This window comes from Fundulus heteroclitus, unplaced genomic scaffold (genome assembly GCF_011125445.2).
Source record: "Fundulus heteroclitus isolate FHET01 unplaced genomic scaffold, MU-UCD_Fhet_4.1 scaffold_276, whole genome shotgun sequence".
NCBI classification, from domain to species: Eukaryota; Metazoa; Chordata; class Actinopteri; order Cyprinodontiformes; family Fundulidae; genus Fundulus; species Fundulus heteroclitus.
In genome coordinates, this window is record NW_023396685.1 from 135,677 (window position 1) to 158,358 (window position 22,682).

At 41.4% G+C, this 22,682-nt stretch overlaps 1 protein-coding gene across 1 annotated transcript; it reads left to right on the plus strand.

The window, feature by feature from the left end:
- The first annotated feature begins 741 nt into the window (after positions 1-741).
- On the plus strand, positions 742-9,843 carry LOC105923805. The gene is made up of 6 exons (XM_036129996.1): positions 742-772; positions 3,362-3,997; positions 4,097-4,138; positions 5,194-6,354; positions 7,088-7,989; positions 8,137-9,843. Exons 1-6 carry the CDS (start codon positions 742-744, stop codon positions 9,343-9,345), a joined length of 3,981 nt encoding a protein of 1,326 aa, XP_035985889.1. The 3' UTR covers positions 9,346-9,843.
- The last annotated feature ends 12,839 nt before the right edge of the window (positions 9,844-22,682 follow it).

The window sequence follows — 22,682 nt, forward strand, 5'->3', positions numbered from 1 at the left end:
AAACACACTAACAATACAAATAATTAAAATGTTTGATTCGGGTTAAATGAGCTAATGAAATATGACAATAAACAAGGGCAGGTTTTATAGAAGGATTTCTTAATTTTCCATAAAACACTACATTTCCCTAAAGGAACCAGTGGAGATGGTTTAAATCTTGTTGTAGAGAGGTCCAAGTTGAAGAGGCAGGGTAGGAAAATGTTTCCCTTTTCCTATATGGACAGTATGGCTCGACATTAGTTTCAATTAATAAAGTATAGTAATTATTTATTCACGTATGGTCAACATTATTTTCTTCATAAGGTCAAAGCTACAGTAATTTTTTTATGTGTCCTGTCTGGTTGCATTGCACTAAAAATGGATTTCTGAATACCAAGGAGAGCGCAACAGATTCCATCAAATCCTCCAGATTGGTCAGAAAGTTTCCGCTCTAAGGAAACCCAGCAGGTTGCATCAAGTCTCTCCAAGCAGCATTCACTCCTCCTGAAAGAGCGTAGAGCCACAGTGGACAGTCGTCTGCATTGTTGATGGCTTTGCAGCAATCCCTCATACTGAGCATGCATGAAGCGACAGTGGAGAGGAAAACTCCACCTTTAACAGGGAGGAGAACCTCCAGCAGAACCACTAAACGCTCAGCTATGAACTTTGTGGAGGACAAACAGACACAGATAATGATTTAAAACAGTGGCCGAAGTTGAGTGGTCAAAGAACAATATTCAGATTTTCATAGTAAGTGACACAATGAACAGGAATAGAAACAAGCAGATCAGAGGTACGGCTCACATTGTGCCGTGTGAAAACAAAGTTGGAGTGGTAAGGTTTGGAGATATAATAACATATTGGAAAAAGACAGCGAATGTAGAAATGCCAGAGACAAGGAGAGGAGAGCGATCACAGGGAAGATTCATCAATGGAGTCCAGCAGGATATGCAGAGGGTTTGTATCACAGAATAAGATGTTAGACAGAGGGATAAGATCACTGCTTGGATCCCTGAAAGGATTCTCACATTGAATAATAAGTTCTTAATACCAATGTTATAATTTTCCGTCAAGATTTTTTTCTCAAGTGTTTTTATTCTTCTTAGGACATGAAAAAAAATGTTAAACTTTTTTTTTTTTTTAAATAACGTTATTTCATGAAGTTACAGATATGTCCAATGCAGTGGACTACATGCGCCTGAGAACTCAAATTAAAACATTATGAATTTATTGTAAAAAAAGAACAATCTTGTATTCTGCTGTAAATATACAAACACTTGTTTGATTTTTCAATTCAATTTTATTTATATGGCGCCAATTCATGAAACATTTCATCTCAAGGAACTTTACAAAGTCAAATTCAATCGTATTATAAAGATTGGGTCAGATTATACAGATTGGTCAAAAATGTCCTATATAAGGAAACCAGTTGATTGCATCAAAGTCCCGACAAGCAGCATTCACTCCTGGGGAAGCGTAGAGCCACAGGGAGAGTCGTCTGCATTGTACATGGTTTTGCTGCAATCCCTCATACTGAGCAAGCATGAAGCGACAGTGGAAAGAAAAACTCCCCATTAACGGGAAGGAAAACCTCCAGTAGAACTGGGCTCAGTATGAACGGTCATCTGCCTCGACCGATTGGGGGTTTGAAAAATATTTCAACATATTTTGTTGAAAATTCTTGGACTATTCTGTAGGCTGCCTTACAATATAAATAATTGGTATAGTTACACAAACTACAGTTAAGCTGCACAAAATATACACAAAGTATACACAAAATATACTAAAATTTAAGTTTTAAATGAATAGCTTATATGTGTAACGTTAAAACACTGAATTATAAGCAAAACAATTACAAGACAGTAAAGTAATTATATGACTTCTGTTGAAAAAATTTAATCAGTGATGCATGACGTCCACTTCATTGGACACATGGTTAATCGTAATTATCTCCATTTTGAACAAAGAATTTTGTATTTCAAACTGATAATATCTTTCCTAGATGTTACTGTAAATCATCATATCATTTTTTTTTTTTACCTGTTGGGCTCTTCTACCAAAGAAGGATTGAGAGGAAATGCCAGTAGTGGTCGACAGGGTTGGCTGTTTGTTGGCCATCTTGGATTCAGAAGAAATTTACTTGCAATTACAATGACTGACCACCAAATTTACCCATAGACATCATATACGTAGACGCGTCGTTGGGCGCAGGTTCGCACGTCAACGTCACCGCCATATTGTATGTAGCAGAAAAAAGTTCTGTTGTAGTGAACGTGGATCAGAGAAGATGCCTCATTCCTGTGCTGCATGGAAATTTATTCTGGCTGATTTCACTACTTGTATCTGCCTTCTATAAACTAAGGCTGCACCATGTCGCAAAACTGGACACATTAAAGCTGCAGAGTGGTAACACTAGAAAAAAGCTGTGCAAGACCATTCTTTTTCAAGGTTTCTATCTTGCATACAGTACATACTATTGTATTTAGACATAGATGTGAATATATAGATTTTCAAGTATTATAAATAAGCCAAATAAATAGCTGTGTGATTTTATATATATATGTGTGTGTGTATATATATTTGTGTGTGTATAAATCTAAACATTGTGGTCTTCATTATTTCATAAAACCGTGTCACATGTGAAACTTTAGGAACAGACTCGAATAGTCACAGTTTGCAGAATTATTTCACTCCTGGAGTAATAGGGCCAGGTTAGATTATTTTATTTATTTTTATTCTTTACGAGAATAAATTCAGGAGAATGAAACTAAAGGGATATGAAAATAAACTTGTAATATTAAAAAAAAAAAAATATTACGAATACAAAGTATATTCTGAGATTAAAGTCCCTCTGATACTGTTTAAGTGACTGAGTAACTTCAGATTTGCCACATTTAAGATGGCGGACGCTCTGATGCATCGCAGCATAGGCAGAACCCGTCCAATGACGCGTCTACGTATATGATGTCTATGAATTGACCCTAATGGAGTGTGGCAGCAGAGAGCATTCTAGACACTAATATGCAATTTCACCATAGAAACCAAATAATTAAAGAGATATTTACTTTTTAGTAGCTGTCCACTACAGTGACCGCTATGCACCAGAGGGTTATAACTGAAGATACTTTTTAGATATAAAAACAGAATGTTGCCCACATTAATGTTTGTTTACTTTTGTCTTGACAGGTGGACGACCTTTAAAACGAAGCAAAAGCTATGAATTTATTCCACCTGACAGTGAGTTTGTCTTTTTAAATATAGAATAAAAATGTAAAATTAAAGACCACCCAAAGTACCTCATATTTCCTCTGAAAACTTTAACTTCAAAGTATTTTTCCAATTTATTGATTGTTAAACAAACTTTTTGTTCTTACAATTGCAGTGTCTGAACTCAGGGTGGTTCTGCTGGGCAGCAGTTGGTCCCAGAGGAATTCAGTGGGAAACTTCATAGTGGGAAAGAATGTTTTTAACGCTGAACCTCAGTTCTGTGTCAGAGTCGGTGGAGAAGTGGAGAAAACCACAATTGTTGTCATCAACACTCCTGATCTTCAGTTTCCAACCACAGCCAAACAAACACAGTTTATTAAAGACTGTGCGAGAGTCTCTGCTCCTGGACCTCATGTGTTCCTGTTGGTTCTGCAGCCTGAAAACTTCACTGAAGAAAAGAAAAACACGATGTACAGAGTCCTTGAAGCTTTTAATGATCGATCCTTTGATCATTCCTTTATACTGATGTTAAATTCTGAACCAAGACAGCAGGACAACGTTTTTGAAGATTATACAAAAAAGGCTCCATTTCAGGAACTGATCAGAAAATGCAGAAACAGATACTTAAAGATGGAGGACATTGAGTGTCCAGAGCTGCTGACTCGTTTTGGTCAAATTGTGAAAGAGAACAATGGAGAACATGTGAGCTATGAAGAGTTTGAAGAAGCAGCCAGCAGCTTAACAGATTTTCCTCAGAGCCGTAAAGAAAAGCCACCAACAGGTTCTCTAGTAGCTGTTGTTAAAAATGCTGGTAAGTCCAGAAAAGACTCTAAAAATAATATCAATACAACCTTCACACATCTTTTTTATTTTACCCATTATAATACACAATAATCTCCTGTTTTTAAAGGTCTCAGTGGTCAAATATCCAGAACACATCTGTCCTATGAAGGTGGGTAAATTTATTAGTTAATAATGAGATTTGCAGACTGGCCTGTAGAGGTCGCTATTCTGCTCTATACACTCACAGCTGAGAAGAATTTTCTGGTTCACACTTAACATTTTTTTTTTTAGAACTGAGCAGAAACCAGAGTCCCCATAAAAAAAAACAGACATGAGTGTGGAGCAACAGTGGTGGAGGAGTTAGGGAGTTTGTCCTGCAATAGGCGGGCTGCTGGTTCAGTTCCCTGCTCTGACCGTCTCAGTCATACTAATCATGGTCAGAGGGTCCAGTGACCCAGATGTATGGCAGCCTTGCTTCTGTCACTCTACAAGCTCACCACCATCAATGACTGACTGGTGTAAAGCACTTTGGGGTTGTTGGACTAGTTAAAGCGTTATACAAGTAAAAGCCTTTTACCATGAATAGGAAGAGCATACAATCTCAACCTGATTCAAAATCCATCACAGAAACAAGTGCTGTGGGTACACAAAATAACTGAGGAAACAAATGAGGTGGTATGATCTGTGCTTTCACTATGACAGCACTCACATTTTGAAGCATGAAGAACTTACTGAAGAATCCACTGTTTTGAAAAACAGCAGAGGAAAGCTCTGAAAAATAGAGGTTTGGCTTAAAAAGCTCAGACACCAGACCTAAGAGTCCCAGTTGGTCTGCTTCCAGAATGGATCTAACTGCTGTTAATCCTAAACCAACTGAACTTCCGCTCTTGTTTCATAAAGAGATTTGGCCTCATGTCCAAAAGGCTTCCTTAGTTCTGACCTGATTGGACATAACAGGCTTGTTAGGTGTTGTCTGAACAATCCCACACAACGGTCAAAATTTGACCGTTGTGTGGGATTGACAGAAACCCGTCTATCGCATCACAATCCTGGACACAATTGTTTCCTACTGACAGTAATTCTAACCTTTTCCAAAATGTTTGCCTTTTGAGGTTTATCCCTTTACAGAATTTCATTATTTACATTAAATGCTATAATTTCTTTTTACTTCAGCTGACAGATGACAAAATGTTTAATCATATAATTATATCTAATCTCTTACAGCATCTGATTTCAGGATTGTGTTGTTGGGGAAAAGTGAAGAAAAAAAGTCAAAACTGGGTAATTTGTTGATTGAAGAGCAGGGATTTCATCACCAGATGCACAGTGTGGCCTCCTGTGGAGAGTGGAGAGGAAAACCAGTGATAGTAGTAAAAACTCCTGACATGTTCAGTTTTTCTCATAAAGAAATCCTTGCAAAAATGAATAACTGTGTGAGGCTCTGTTACCCTGGACCACATGTTCTGCTGCTGTTAGTGAAACCCCCAGAATTTACTGTAGAGAACAGAGAAACAATGAACTTCATCCTTAGTTTGTTTGGTCCAGATGCCTTCAGACATTCAGTGGTCATTTTAACACATGATGGAGAAAGTTCATCTGTCAATGAGCTCCTCAGGCTAGTTCAAGGCAGATGCTACAACATGAATAAAAATGATCGCAGTCTGTTGATGAAGGAGATTGAGACCATCATGGCGGAAAACAAAGGAACATATCTGAGCTTCAGAGGAGAGACCAGCAGACCCCAACAGGAACAGATCAAACCTTCACTAAACCTGGTTCTGTGTGGAAGGAGAGGAGCAGGGAAGACCTCAGCAGCCAAGGCCATCTTAGGTCAGACTGAGCTAAGATCCAACTCATCAGTTAGTGTTAAAAACCAGGGAGAGGTCAGCGGAAGTTGGGTTTCTCTGGTGGAGCTGCCTGCCTTGCATGGAAGAACTCAGCAGGAAGTGATGGAGGAATCATTCAGGTGCATTTCCCTCTGTGATCCTGAGGGGGTCCACGCCTTCATCCTGGTCCTACCTGTGGGTCCCCTCACTGATGAAGACAAGGGAGAGTTACAGACCATCCAGGACACGTTCAACTCTGTGGTCAATGACTTCATCATGGTTCTGTTCACTGTGGAGTCAGATCCTAAACATTCAGCTGTTGTAAGCGGCGACAGCGACATCCAGAAGCTCATTCAGAGCTGTGGAGGAAGATATGTTGTTGTCAACATTAAGGACCAGCAGCAGATCCCAGAACTGTTAGAGATGGTGGAAAAAAGTGTTTCTGACAGGGAGAATCAGTCCAGTTACACAATGAAAACATTATCATGGGGCCTAATGGAGAAAAATTTAAATCTACAAGCTGAACTGAAGAAGATCACCACAAAGGCACCTCTCATAGGTAAAATAATCTTTTATCTTACAATGTTTCTTCTCTATTTGTACATTACTGAGTTTTCACTAAGGAACGTTTAGTACATTTGAGGTTAAATCTGCTTCTTGTAGATCTTGTTCAAAGTTTTAAACTATTTTTCACATCCCTGGAAATAATAATATTGCTCTTTGAATTGTATAGTTATGCCGTAAATGTATTCATACCTCTGGTAGATTTCAAGTTATTTTCATATAACAGATGTTTGATTTTAACTGGAAATGAGACCAGTACATGATAATAAAACGGTGACAAAGGAGGATAAAAAAGTATGTTCTTAATTAAAAAAAAAACTTTGATAATGATTTTTAATTTTCCTAACACTCAAACTCTTTACTGATAAATGTTTTTGCAACAGAGCAGCTTTCTGTAGGTATTCTCCGGTATTTTGATGATTTATCTCTGGTGGTGCTGAGCTCCATGTCATTGAGGTTGGAAGCCCATCTTGCCATCACCCTAATCTTTAGCCCCCTCAGCAGATTATGGATCAGATTCAAGTCAGGACATTGACTGCTCCAAAAGTTTAATATTACTGGCAGTGGGCAGAAACAGATTTCTCAAATTAAGAGATGACAAGTGGATATTTTTGTTTATTTACACCAAAATATATTGGTATGGAATATTGAACAATAACTGTGAATTTTACAATCAGTATAGCCTTAATCAATCAATCTCATGTTAAATTTATTGTTGTTCTTCACAGACAGTGAAGAGAAGAACCCAGAGTGTCTCAGGATTGTTCTGATTGGGAAAACTGGCAGCGGGAAGAGCTCATCAGGAAACACTATCCTGGGAACAAAGGAGTTCATTTCCAAATCACTTCAACAGTCGGTTACAAAAAGCTGCCAGAAAGCTCAAAGTGAAGTAGACGGCCGTCTTGTTGCTGTGGTCGACACTCCTGGTCTGTTTGATTCAACTTTGTCCCATGAAGAAATTAATGATGAACTGGTAAAATGCATGAATCTCCTGGCTCCAGGGCCACATGTCTTCCTGCTGGTGTTAACGATCGGTAGATTCACACCAGAGGAAAAGGAAACATTAAGTCTCATCAAGGAAGTTTTTGGAAAAGATTCTGAGAAGTTCACCATCATCCTTTTTACTGGAGGAGACAAGCTGACACATGACAAAATATCCCCTGAAGAGTTCATTGCATGTTGTGATGATTCCTGTAAGAAGCTGATTGCTGACTGTGGAGGAAGATTTCATGTGTTTAATAACTATAATAAACAGGATTGCTCACAGGTTACTGAGCTGATAAGGAAGATCGACACCATGGTGAAGGAGAACGGAGGCAGTTTCTACACCAATGAGATGCTGCAACAGGCTGAAGCTGCCATAAAGAAAGAAATGAAAAGAATCCTGAAGGAGAAGGAAGAAGAGATGGAAAAAATGAAGGAGGAGCTGGAAAGAAAACACAAGGAAGAAAAAGAAGAAATGGAAAAAAGAATAGAGGACCAGATAGCAGAAACTGAAAAAGAGAGAACACAGAAAGCTGAACAACTTAAAGAAATGGAGGAAAAGATCAACAAGGAACGAGAGCAAATAAAGAAAGAACAGGAAGAAAGAAAAGAGGAAGAAAAACACAAACAACGGGAGTGGGAAAAAGCACAAAAAGCTTTGATGGAAAAATTACAGTCAGAGTCAAAAGAAAAGGAGAAAATAAATGAAGAACTGGAGCAGACCAGAAGAGAGATAGAAGAAAAAGGAAATGAATGGAATAAGGAAAGAAAGGAGTGGTGGGAAAAACGAAAACAAGAGGATAAAAAGAGACAGAAAGAGGAGAAACTAAAACTGAAAAGGCTTGAAGAGGAATTTCTGAAGAAAAACAGAGAAGAAGATCAAAAAAGGAGAGAACAAGAGAAGAAGGAGAAAGAAGAGAGAGCTAGGCAAGTTAGAGAAATGGAAGAAAGAATTAACAAGGAAAGAGAGCAGAGAACGAAAGAGAAGGAAAAAAGAGAACAAGAGAACCAGAAAAGAAAAGAGGAGGAAGAACGGCATAGACAAGACTGGGAAAAAGAACGAGAAGCTTTAGAGAGACAAATTCGGTCAGAATCAAAAGAAAAGGAGGACATTGAGAAAAAACTGGAGCAAACCAGAAAAGAGAAGGAAGAAGAACGAGTCGCTTTGGAGAAGCAAAGGAAAGAGTGGTGGGAAAAACGAAACCAAGAGGAGGAAGAAAAGAACAAAGAACTGAAAAGGGTTGAGGAGAAATATCAGAAAGAAAGGGAAGAATATGAAAAGAAAATGAAAATAGAGGATAGGAAGAGAAAGGAACAGGCAGAGAAAGAGATAAAACAGATAGAAGAGCAATTTAAAGAAACTGAGAAAAGAATAAAAAATGAGAGGCTGGAAGAACAGAAAAAAAGAAAGGAGGAGGAAAAGAAACGAAAAGAGGAGGATGAACAACAGAAAAAAGAGTGGGAGGAAAAACAAAAAGTTTTGAAGGAAAAGTTACAGTCAGAGAATAAAGAAAAGGAGAACATCACTAAAAAACTGAAGCAGAGTAGAAAAGAGATGAAAGAGAAACGAAGAGAATGGGAGAAGGAAATAAAGGAGTGGGAGAAACTACATAGAGAGGAGGAAGAGAAACGGAAAGAGGAAGAACTTAAACTGAAAAAGCTTAAACAGGAGTTTGAAAAGAAGATTAACGAAGACAATCAGAAGAAAATCAAATTGCAGAAAGAAAATGAAGATTTAGTGAAAAAACACGAGCTCAGCATAGAGGAAATGAAAAGGAAATATGAAGAGGATGCCAGGCAAAAAGCTGAAGAATTCAATGAGTTTAAAGAGGAAAGCAGAATTCTGATGGAAATGCATAAACAAGAACTAGCAGTTCTAAATATAGACAAAGAAAAGGGACAGCAAAATGTAAAAGATTTAAAGGAGCTAAAAGAGAAACAAGAGGAAGAACTGAAACACTTAAAGAACAAATTTGCTGTAAAGTATTGCACCACATCCTGATTATGTTTTGTTAAGTTTATGTTGAAGTTTATCATGTTAAGTTTTATTTTCTCAAGTTGATGATCCTTAACATGTTTTGCATCTATTCAGATGGAAGTGAAAACTAGACATTTAATCAGTGCTTTCTAGTATGGCTGAGTATTTGCTTTAATTGTCTGAAGAGATTCACTGTCAGCAGTACTAGTTTTTATAATTCAGTCCATCTGGAGTTGACCTTTAATAAGGAGGGATATCAAAAAATTCAGGTTTTTATTGTTTTGAGCTGGTATTACAATTATATCAATGATATTGAGATGAGATGTAGATGTCACAATAAAGGAGTCTAGTGAGACATTTTACGTTTCACAATAGAATCAACCTTAAAACAAAAGAATACTTTCCCTTAATTTGTGGTCTATTTCTTGTATGCTGAGTTTTGTTTTGTGCAGCAATCGTTGCCAGAAGTTTATGAGATAAATCACCTTTCTATATTTCTGTCTCAAAACTAAATTTCTTTCAATAAAGACTTTAAGCTTGTGCTCTTGGCACCAGGACACCATAGGTCGCAGTTCAATGATCGACTTTGTTGTCGTTTCATCTGACCTGCGGCCGCATGTCTTGGACACTCGGGTGAAGAGAGGGGCGGAGCTTTCCACCGACCACTACCTGGTGGTGAGTTGGCTCCGATGGCGGGGGAGGAAGCCGGTCTGACCGGGCAGGCCCAAACGCACTGTGAGGGTTTGCTGGGAACGTCTGGCGGAGTCCCCTGTGAGGCGGAGCTTTAACTCCCACCTCCGGGAGAACTTTAAACACGTCCCGAGGGAGGCGGGGGACATTGAGTCTGAATGGACCATGTTCCACGCCTCTATTGTTGAGGCGGCTAGTCGGAGCTGTGGCCGCAAGGTTGTCGGTGCATGTCGTGGCGGCAACCCTCGAACCCGCTGGTGGACACCAGCGGTGAGGGAAGCCGTCAACCTGAAGAAGGAGTCCTATCGGGCTTTTTTGGCCTGTGGGACTCCGGAAGCAGCTGATGTGTACCGGCAGTCGAAGCGGCAGGCGGCTCGGCTGGTCGCCGAGGCAAAAACTCGGGCGTGGGAAGAGTTCGGAGAGGCCATGGAGAAAGACTTCCGTACGGCTTCGAAGCGATTCTGGTCCACCATCCGGCGTCTCAGGAGGGGGAAGCAGTGCAGCACCAACACTGTTTACAGTGGGGGTGGTGTGCTGCTGACCTCGACTCGGGACGTCGTGCGTCGGTGGGCGGAATACTTCGAAGACCTCCTAAATCCCACCAACACGTCTTCCATTGAGGAAGCAGAGCCTGAGGACTCTGGGTCGGGTTCTCCCATCTCTGGTGCTGAGGTTGCCGAGGTTGTTAAAAAGCTCCTCGGTGGCAAGGCTCCGGGGATGGATGAGATTCGCCCTGAGTACCTTAAGGCTCTGGATGTTGTGGGGCTGTGTTGGTTAACGCGGCTCTGCAACATTGCGTGGACATCGGGGGCAGTTTCCCTGGATTGGCAGACTGGGGTGGTGGTCCCCCTATTTAAAAAGGGGGACCGGAGGGTGTGTTCCAACTACAGAGGAATCACACTCTTAAGCCTCCCTGGTAAGGTCTATTCAGGGGTTCTGGAAAGGAGGGTCCGTCGGATAGTCGAATCTCGGATTCAGGAAGAGCAGTGTGGTTTTCGTCCTGGCCGTGGAACACTGGACCAGCTCTATACCCTCAGCAGGATTCTTGAGGGGGCATGGGAGTTTGCCCAACCAGTCTACATGTGTTTTGTGGATCTGGAGAAGGCATTCGACCGTGTCCCCCGGGGGATCCTGTGGGGGGTACTCCGGGAGTATGGAGTACCGGACCCTTTAATAAGGGCTGTCAGGTCTCTGTACGACCGGTGTCAGAGTCTGGTCCGCATTGCCGGCAGTAAGTCGGACTTGTTTCCGGTGAGAGTTGGACTCCGCCAAGGCTGCCCTTTGTCACCGATTCTGTTCATAACTTTTATGGACAGAATTTCTAGGCGCAGCCAAGGTGTTAAGGGGATCCGCTTTGGTGGCCTTAGGATTGCGTCTCTGCTATTCGCGGATGACGTGGTCCTATTGGCTTCATCAGGGCGTGATCTACAGCTCTCACTGGAGCGGTTCGCAGCCGAGTGCGAAGCGGCCGGGATGAAAATCAGTGCCTCCAAATCCGAGACCATGGTCTTGAACCGGAAAAGGGTAGAGTGCCTTCTCCGGGTTGGGGAGGATGTCCTGCCCCTAGTGGAGGAGTTCAAGTATCTTGGGGTCTTGTTCACGAATGAGGGGAGGATGGAGCGGGAGATCGACAGGCGGATTGGTGCAGCGTCTGCTGTGAAGCGGGCACTGTACCGATCCGTTGTGGTGAAGAGAGAGCTGAGCCAAAAGGCGAAGCTCTCGATTTACCGGTCGATCTACGTTCCTACCCTCATCTATGGTCACGAGCTTTGGGTCGTGACTGAAAGAACGAGATCCCGGATACAAGCGGCTGAAATGAGTTTTCTCCGTAGTGTGTCTGGGCTCTCCCTTAGAGATAGGGTGAGGAGCTCAGTCATCCGGGGAGGACTCAGAGTAGAGCCGCTGCTCCTCCACGTCGAGAGGAGCCAGTTGAGGTGGCTCGGGCATCTGGTCAGGATGCCTCCTGGACGCCTCCCTGGAGAGGTGTTCCGGGCACGTCCCACCGGGAGGAGGCCCAGGGGAAGACCCAGGACACGCTGGAGGGACTATGTCTCCCGGCTGGCCTGGGAACGCCTTGGGGTTCCTCCTGAGGAGCTGGCCCAAGTGGCTGGGGAGAGGGACGTCTGGGCCTCCCTACTGAAGCTGCTACCCCCGCGACCCGACCCCGGATAAGCGGAAGACAACGGACGGACGGACGGAAAGACTTTAAGCAGCATGTTGTCTCTTTTCCCCTAATGGACTCTGTTATCACAGTTCATGTAAGTCAGTAAAAAAGATGAAGGGGGGGGGGGGGCTACTTCCCCCAGTGACTGGGCTGGAAGTGGGATAGACCCTGGACAGGTCGCCAGACTATCACAGCACAACCCAGAGAGAAACAGAAAACAACCGTGCGCATGCTTACTCCTAATGGTATTTCAATCTGAAAAACTCACACAGAAAGAAAAAGCAATTAGAAGAATTTTAATGATACAACATTTTAAGAGTTTGGCGCTCAGACCTCGGCAGGAAACATTCACGCTGAATTATACTTCAATATGCATAAGCAGGCGTATGAGAATAGGGATGTTTCCCCCCAGGCCTGACACTGGTGGTGGAGTGGAGATAAACAGAGTTTGTTCAGTCCATATGATGATTAGTTTGAGCTAGATGTCCAACTTGATAAACACAGGTTTGCATGAACTGTCCATGATGAGCAAGCATGAAGCGACTGTGGAAAAGAAAAACTCCCCTTTGGGAAGAAACCTCTGGCAAAACCAGGCTCGAAGGCGGATGAGTCTCTGATTGATGGAGGTAGGCAATAGAGTTTCTTCAGTTTGAATTTTCGCTAAAGCTCCATTTCAATCTGAAAAACTCACACAGAAAGAAAAAGCAATTAGAAGAATTTTAATGATACAATATTTTAAGAGTTTGGCGCTCAGACCTTGGCAGGAAACATTCACACTGAATTATACTTCAATTTGCATAAGCAGGCGTATGAGAATAGGGATGTTTCCCCCAAAAAATTGCCGAGGTCGAGGCCGGTGCGTCTGCATGGTTGAAAGACAAAGAGACTTGAATTAAAACTAAGAACAGAGACAAGTAGGATGAGTAATACAGGAAAAGTGCTACGAAGCAAAGAGCTGCGAAGGCTTGCATAGAGGCCGTTGCCGCGAAGGCCTACTAAAGTTGAGTGAGATGAATGGGGAGATAAGGTGGGGTGAATGGTGAGGTGAATCAAGATAGATGAGATGGTCAGTCTCAGGGATGATACATGGGGATGGAAGGCTTGCAAAGGGGGCCGTCTGAATCGAAATACGACATTGGTGTGACGGTTCTTGCGCTTGCTGAAAAGCAGGCCGAGAGATGATTTGGAGTTGCTTTTAAGGTGAACATTGGATGATGATTGGGCTTCGAGGAGGTGTGGCTCGAAGCGGATTGGCTGCATCGAAGGAGGACCAGCCTCCGATTGGATGGAAGTAAGCAAAAGTTTCTTCAGTTGAATTTCCGCCTTTAGCTTCATTTCAATCTAAAAAACTCATAAAGAGAGAAAAGGTGATTAGAAGAATTTATTGATACAGTAATTTTAACTTTGGCACTCAGACCTCGGCAGGAAACATAAACGCTGATTTACACTTTAATGTAAATAAGCAGATGTATGAGAATAGGGATATTTCCCCCCAAAAATGCCGAGGTCCAGGCCAGAGCGTCAGCATGTTCAGAAGGCATAGAGAAGGAGAAGGATGAGTAATGAAGGATAAAAGATGTGAAAGCTTAGCAAAGAGGGCCGTTGCCGCGAAGGAGTACCAAAATTTAAACGAGATGAATGGGAAGATGAGGTGAGATGGATGGTGAGGTGGATGGTCAGTTTCGGGCTGAAGCACGGGGCTGATGCACGTGATGAATGAATAATCATGACAGGGAACATGCGGGGAGCATGGCAGGGAACATGGCAGGGAACATAGAAGGGAACATAGAAGGGAACATTACAGGGAACATGGCAGGGAGTATGGCAGGGAGCATGGCAGGGAACATAGAAGGGAACATTGCAGGAAGCATGGCAGGGAACATGGCAGGGAGCATTGCGGGGAGCATGGCAGGGAACACGGCAGGGAACATAGAAGGGAACATAGAAGGGAACATTGCAGGAAGCATGGCAGGGAACATGGCAGGGAGTATAGAAGGGAACATGGCAGGGAGCATAGAAGGGAACATGGCAGGGAGCATAGAAGGGAACATAGAAGGGAACATTGCAGGAAGCATGGCAGGGAACATGGCAGGGAGTATAGAAGGGAACATGGCAGGGAGCATAGAAGGGAACATGGCAGGGAGCATAGAAGGGAACATAGAAGGGAACATGGCAGGGAGCATAGAAGGGAACATGGGAGGGAGCATAGAATGGAACATGGCAGGGAACATGGCAGGGAACATAGAAGGGAACATGGCCGGGAACATAGAAGGGAACATTGCAGGAAGCATGGCAGGGAACATGGCAGGGAGTATAGAAGGGAACATGGCAGGGAGCATAGAAGGGAACATGGCAGGGAGCATAGAAGGGAACATGGCAGGGAGCATAGAAGGGAACATAGAAGGGAACATGGCAGGGAGCATAGAAGGGAACATGGGAGGGAACATAGAAGGGAACATGGCCGGGAACATGGCAGGGAACATAGCAGGGAGCATGGCAGGGAGCATGGCAGGAAGCATGCAGGGAACATGGCAGGAAGCATGGCCAAATCATGGCAAGAGCTTGGTAGGTGAGGTGAAGGTGAGGTGAATTAAGATAGATTAAATGGTCAGTCTCAGGCTGATGCACGGGGCTGATGCACATGGCCATAACGGAATGAACAGGGATGGCAGGACACATGAATGACGATGCCTGGATAACAGGACGCATGAATGACATGACAATGAAAGGACAAAGGACAGGACAATGACAGGATGCCTGATCAACAGAACCAATGACAAGACAATTGACAGGATAAATGACAGGATGCTTAGGGATGATGCACATGAATGAATGAATGAATGACCATGAAGGAATGAACAGAATGACAGGACGCCTGCATGGCGGGAAGCCTGGATGACAGAATAAATGACAGGAGATGATGAATGACAGGAGATGCATGGATGAATGCATGAATGACCATGAAGGAATTACATGAGTGAGATGAATAATGTGAGGATGAATTATAACCAATTTGAAAGAGTGATACATACGGGTCTAATGAGACTTGAATAGGATTTGAATCCACCACCAGTATTCGCAGTTAGATTACCTTGAAGATGAGCATAGGCGGCTAAGATGAATGAGAGGTCAGAGCAGATATGTGAGGCATGCTGATGATAGCCATCGCCCAGCGATTGGGCTCCACGAGCGTTTGCTGTTGCACAGCTTACATCCTGAATGAATGCTGAAATAACTCTAGATGAAAGGCCACAAGATTGACGGTTTCTTGGATGATTTGAAAACAGTGAGTTGGCATGGGGACCCTCCGATGCAAGAAAAGTGCTTTGAAAAGCGAAGACATGTACGTTTAGAACAATATAACGAATCTGCAAACCAACTGTTTTTTAGAATCCTCCAAAACTTACGGATGCACATCCGTAAAATTAAACATATCTACAGACAAAAGACATTATAGAAAGTATATTTCAAATCTGGACGAGAAGCAAGCCAGACCAGATGGAAAGTTCAGAACGGCGACTCCTAACCACAGTATCCTGTTCAAGGAGGGAAGGGAACGGAATTAGTGAGCTTGAGCTGCCTGGAAATAAAAGCGTGACTCTTGGAATGATGCACCTGCGAGGAGAGCAGCTGACGCTTGGAAATAACTGATATGAGAATGAAACTGATATCTCAAGAATTCAAGAGTTTGTCTGCAGGCAAAAAGCTATCATGGAACTAGGTTGAGATCAATACGTAGAACTCAATTTGCAGGCTGACAGGTTTAGTTTGAGAAAAACAACCAGAAAATGAAGGACGATTAAATATGGGTAACACTTCTTAAGACATAATCGATAATGTTTGCTTAGCTCATAAATGCGTAGAATGCCGAACGCATACCAAATGCTGTTATGAATCGATTAGCTTATTTAGCTCATTCCATGTTTGGATGAATTTAATAATTAAATTCAGATTCTGCACTGCATCCTGATAAACTGATGATCTCATTGCTTAGAAGCTTCAGTTAGCCTCACGCCTGCCGAGAGGATCCGTAATTGAAATAGTATCAACCAGACAACAGCACCCACAATGATGCTCTCAGGATATTCATCTTGAATGAATTCTCAAACATAAAAGGAGAAATAGACAATTCCTAAATACATGAGCAAAGTTGCTGTTAAAGATCGCCCAATACTCGAACCATCCCCCACAGCCATCCCAACATCGGGTCCCAGCTGACATTCATCAGACAATACCTACACACAAAAACCTTAAATAACTTTAACATGTTGTTATAAGAATTATTATTCTGAAGTCACTATGGCCTCACACCACTCGGACAGAGGAGGCCTGGAGACCTGATGTCTGTGTATAAGATCCACTGTTTTCTGATTGCAAGGCCAAATGCTGCAGCTGCTGAGGGATACTGATTGTTTACGATAGACTGTCTTTGTTTTGTCTCATGGGAAGGCCACGGTGCAGTATTAGGGGAAGCCCGAAAAGCGAGGCGGACAGAGACAGGGCAGACAGAGACTGCAGCGGAACCGTGGTGTGCGATTACTTTCCAACTATGTGAATCTCTGCTCTGTTTCTCAATAAAGGTGCTGGATCGTTATACCACCGTCTCGTCATTTAGTAAAGATGGGAACTCAGTTACTATTGTTTAATATTCCACCCAAAACTCCCATAACAATTTGGCGTAAACGAACAAGATCTCCGACCGACGAGCGAGGGAGTCCGGGGACAGGAGCTGCTTTGGCCAGCCCGGAGAGGTTATCCGGCCTCTGGTACCCCGAATGGATTTTCAAGGGATGTGGAGGAGCTCCTGGTCTCGGAGCGTCTCTGGGCGTCGGCGCGAAGATCCGAACCTTTCTTTCATGAGACGGTAAGGGGATTATTTTCCAGCTCTTTTAAAAACAAACGCAATTGGTCAAAAAAATGCTTGCAAGCTTTTAAATTTTAAACCCCATTTTAAAGTATACCTCAAGAAATTTTAAAATTAAAAACTGTAAACCTAAAAGGTAGTAAAAGTAAAAGCCGGTAGAAATAATGAATTATATTTAATCCTTAAGGCACATAAAACAGAGTTCGCAATACCGAACGGTGACTAAGGTTTAAACATTAAACTAAAATTCAAAATTTAATTAGAATACGTTTTCAGCTGAAATAGGGACTTTCCCACAAGGGGGGAGGAGGGGCAGAGTGATTTTCACCTGGAGAACAGGTGACCGGCTGAGCAGTTTCCAGCTGGTCCATTAAAGTCCTCTTGTCTTGGGTTTGTGCAAGAGGCTGTCCACTTCTGTTGTGGATGAAAGCGGCAGGGATGCTTAAGTCCTTGACTGTTGCGAAGACGTTTGCAGCTTTGATAAGTGGGGACCCCGACCATTATACCAAAAAGGCGACCATCGGATGTGAGGCCTTTCATTTAGTTGGTCGATCGTGCTAAAGACGAGTAGAAAATAACAATAAAGACACAAAAAAAGGATAAAATAAATAAAAACAAACAAAAAAAAAGTCTGGATGCAGAAGAGTCAGTGTAATGGGTCAAAGGCAGAGGTTTTTCAGGGTCAAGCCTAGCCCCAGGGTGAGACGTTCGATTTCATGCTGAAAAACGTAGGGGCCCAGACGCATGACATGCATAAATGATTTGAAATGATTTGATTAAACATGCAGATTTCTCACATAGGGGTTATTATTATTACTATTATTTTATTTTATTGCAGTACTGTTACTAAATAATAAAAATAAAATTAAGAGAAAAAAGAAAAGCGATAAAAACAAGGAAACGGAAACGAAACTAAAAAGGCGTTGCACCGGGGAGCGTTTACGTGGGGACCGATTAGGCACTTCCGTTGTGGATAAAACTGGTCTAAACTGCTAATAGCGACGTATAACTTTCAAAAAATGGGTAAGCGTCCAGGTGTCTGCGAGACACAGAGTTGTATCCTTGCGGGACTGAAGCGTAAAACCGCGTGTGGACGAAGCATCGGGGGTCGTAACCAGCGCACGCTCTCCACCTTTTAAACTAAGCGGGAACTTAACGCGTTGAAAACATCTTTCGGCGTTGACGTTTAAAAATTATGAAAAACATAGAACTATTTAAGATGGTGAAAAAGCAGGCCTGCACGTGTTTGTCTGTCTGAATGTCATCGTTTGTATGTAACTGTACGTATGTATGTATCTATGTAACTAAACGTTCGTCTGTGTGAATTAATTCGGGGTAAAAGTAATGTTCATGGTTTCAGAATGTTCATTTGTTTTGGGAGAACTGCAGCTCCGTAATTCAAATGACATTTTAAGCATGGACTATGTTAACAATAGAGGTACAGTAAAAGAGAGATTTAAATAACAAAGTTTGTTTTTTAACATTAAATATCAGGACCAAATTAAATTGATACACGGAGAGATTAACATGGCTTGAACGGAAATATTTCAGCTTTGTTAGAAATTGGAAATAAGCGTTACATAAGCTTGTTAAGTTTACTGTTTTACAAATTTAGGCTGAGATCCTATCACTTGATTTTTAGCCCTAAAGTAATTTAAAATTACTGAGATCTCATTGCTTATAATAATAATGATTCATCACAAACCAGTCCAGTTGAAAGAAGTTTTAGATATACAAGATTTTTGATTTAAATAGATGAGGGAAAACTGTGCTTTGAACAAACTGTATGGAACTAAATATGAATTGCTTTTCTAAGGGTTTTCTATTCATTTATTTTATTTCTTTTTACTTGGGATTTGAATGCAACTAATGAGAAATTTTGAGAAGCGTCAAAATATCAGAAGGCCACGTTACACGCGTCATCAGTTACGAAATCATCTGATGTTATTAGTTATGCTGAACTGAGGTGAACCTCAGAGAGACAGTATAACCTGAGAAGGACAATAGATATGATAAACAAATCTGACCATGATTTAAACATCTGAATGTTTATGGCGAGGCTGGGTCTGTGTTTTCTGGCCTGGGGCACGAAAACTATGTCAGAGGGAAAAAAATAAATAAAGCCAGCTTCTGTAGGGGTTAAATTCTAATTCTAATCTTGGTTTGTTTTGGGTAGCCTTCTCAATGTGCTGAATTATGGGGAAAACTCTTATCATTTATAGAGAAACACTAAAAGCTCAAAAACTAAAAGGGAAAAATCATTGTTTTAAAGTTTCATACTTGACCAATTTAGATTGAAAAGGTATATATGAATAAAATCATTACTAACAGCAAATACACATGGTCAAAGGACCAGAAGGATATCAAAAAGGTTTGTAATAAGTCAAAAAAACCTATGTCATATTGGAAAAGACATAATTGTGCTCCTTGGAAAACAATTTTGTTTTAGTTTTTTTGTTTTCTTTCTTTTGGAGGTGTTTTGAACAAAGTTTCAAAGGAAAGGGGAAGAATAGAAACCTTCCCAGGATCAGAAAAAATAGGGAACAACATCACGTTAAAGGGACACTAAGGGGACCAGGGTTTTAACTGCATGCTATTAACACTCTTGTTTTTCTCTGAGTTATTGCTTTCAGATTAAAGGAGTTATAATAAGATTTGGACACTAAATTATACTTAGTTTTAACCAAGTTATGCCAGATCTTCCAGCAGGAAAGGTGGTGTCTTAAAAATGTTTGTTGCTTTCTGCTATTAACAGCTCTATCTTTCTGCTTCTTTTTCTTTGCAAAGAAACCTGGTCAATATGATAGGATTGTGCTAACATAGAGATTTAGTCTCATTTAAGACATTCTCAGATGCGAGAGAATGCAGAAACAGTGCCACAGTGCCATGGGGGGCTGATCCTTGGGACAAGGACTAAAGGTGATGTCATTGACTTCAGCTTGATCCAGTTTTGAGTTTTATTTTGTCAGAGACAAAGTTTGATTTATTTTTTTTATCCTTTTGTTTCTTTTATGTTTGTCATGTTAGAGGGAACACTGTAGTTAAAATGTTTGTGACTGTTTTGCTGTAATTTCTTTTCAACCTATGGAGCGTTTTCTTTGGCAAAAAATGCTGGCAGAATTCATTCTGTTTGCAGGCGTGAGGACTGGAGGATGGACTCTTGATGAGAAGGAGAATGTTGGGCTGCTGAATTTAGACATTGGACTGAAAATGGACATTGAAGGACTATGACTGAGGCATCGGACAACCTTCGACAACAAACACAGATGAGTTCTGCAGACACGACTTCATGCATTTCACTTCAGATTTTGTTGTACACAATTAAAACAAAACACACATTACAAAACACATAAAGATTATGTAAAGGTGAAAACTTTTAAAGAAGCACCTTGATGGAATCATGGAGCAACTTAATAAATTAAGTGGGTATTATATCAACAGTTAAATAAATAAATGAATTAATTAGTTTCATTTAATGAACATCTTAGAGTAAGCTGATTTCTGCCAATCCGGCAGGCATCAATAAAACGCAAAGAAAAGGTTACTGGCTAAAATGGGTAATGTTGCAATAAAATTAGCATAATGACACATCCTACTAACTAACATGGGTAAATTTAGGATTAAAGCATCAGGGTACAATGGTTACAATATTTATGGAGATTTAATATCTTTCAACTAGAACACAAATAACTCAAAAGTCTTTTTAACCAGTTAACCCGTTAACCTGAGGGCTTTTAGATCAGGATAATTTAATGGTTATCGTCCTACATACAGAAAATAAGTAAGATTAATTTAATTAGATCAGATTATGGGGACATTTTGGATCTGGTCAGGATGGTTGGGGGGCTGTGATGATAAAAGGGTAACAGCTTGAAGGTGTATCAATGAATGAAGGTTTTCTCTGAGGAACATTAAAGCAGCAAAGACACCCCATATTGGAACTCCTGTTTTGAACGGGACATAAGGTGAGATCCTTACAATGAGAGACGTTCCACACAGGGGGGTGTGGAGACCCCTGGGGCATGGCACCCAGGACGAGCTGCTGTGGACTTGACACAGCTGGTGGAACCAGAGGGACGACAAGGTGGTCCCACAGGTTACCTGACACCTAACACTGACTGTAAAGGGTTCTGGGTTTTCAGGGTTGCTGAAAACAGAAAGCTTCAGAGAACCTTAACCCTTCCTGACCAGGCACTCAGCATACATAGATCATAGATCAGATTGCAGAGGCCTAGACAAATAGGAACGCAGAGACGCGTTCACCCAAGAACTTCTTAATAAAAGTCCTTAATCCTCAGTTTAAGAAAATAAATAATCACATGTATGGTTTACTTTATTTTAGGATTAATTTGGGAACTAATTCTGATTTGCTTAAGTAGCTTTGGTTGTTCAACAATGTTAGAACATTTTCAAAAGCTTCTGTTCTCTCCTGCTCACTGTTTTGTGTTCTAGAACCTTGGCATCCTTGAACAGTAACAGCATGGTATAAATATTTTGTCTTTTCGGTGCAGAACAGCACCTCGCTTTCTTTAAAAAAAAAAAAAAAAAAGAGGGAGAGAGGGAAAAGGCTTTCACATGGAAAGGCTTTCTTTTTCTCGGTTGGGTTTTCAAAATAAAATGGGAAATGTCATGAAACGAATATGTTGATGAACTTATGTTGCAGAGAGCTTCAACTGTCAGACAACAACAGTTAAGACACACATTGAAAGCATTCTGTTAAGAATTATTATGAATTTACTGCAGATACATTTGAACTTAAAGATTACTCTTTTAACTAATAATTAAATTGCAGAATTCTCAGAGCTAAATAATTGTGCACAGAAATATCTTGAATGTGAAAGTGCTTGGAGGATGTTTAATAAATGACACATGAAAGGTTTTTTTTGAAAAGAACACTAATTACACCTTGTTTCTGTTCTCTAGTGGGAACAAGGACTCGTGTCTGCAGACCATCTTCACAAAGTGTTTTATTAGAGAGAAATGCAAAATAAAATGCTCAGTGCCCATCCAGAACTGAACACTTATTACCATCCAGCTCAATCGTCCAGCCTACGAGGAGGAACCAAAAAGAGGACTGGGGATGAAGAAGCCAGAGAACTCTGATTCCTTATTCTTCAACGGGAGGAGTTGCCTGAAGAGACCCTAAGCGCGATTAGATTATTTTCTGCCTTGTGCCTGAATGGCCTGAAGGCTTTCTTAACTTTGCGTTCTTGACGTTTAGAACTCTTCTCATATTGTGTTGCTGTTTGTTTAACTGCTCTGTTCCACTGACTCACATGTTTGATTTTTTTGTGTTATGAGATCTACACTTTAATGTTACATCATGTTGATCAATATGGTTTTATGGTAAAAAATGGAAACTGTTTGCTTCAGACACACAAGGATCTATGGTTTATGCACCTTTTGATTTGATATAGGAAGAACCAGGATCGGATTGGCTCTAAAGATCCTTTAATATTAGCTGGTAACGTTAACACTTAGATTCAATACAGGGTTTTCAGGCTCAGATTGGCCGAGAGCAGATTTCCCTGGGAGGGGGGCTTGCCAGTTTTTACTGCCCCCTAGGGGTAGCTTTTTCTTGCGTTTCCCCTGCCCGCACTGAACCTCTCCTGCCTTTGCTCCTGGTGTTGTAAGTTTGGAGTG

Excerpts from the sequence above, each read along its gene's own strand:
- LOC105923805 (XM_036129996.1), top strand. The coding sequence starts at position 742 with ATGAACAGGAATAGAAACAAGCAGATCAGAG. Across the intron at positions 3,998-4,096 it reads AGCTGTTGTTAAAAATGCTG|GTCTCAGTGGTCAAATATCC; the intron begins GTAAGTCCAGAA and ends CTGTTTTTAAAG. Across the intron at positions 7,990-8,136 it reads AACAACGGGAGTGGGAAAAA|CAAGAGGATAAAAAGAGACA; the intron begins GCACAAAAAGCT and ends GAAAAACGAAAA.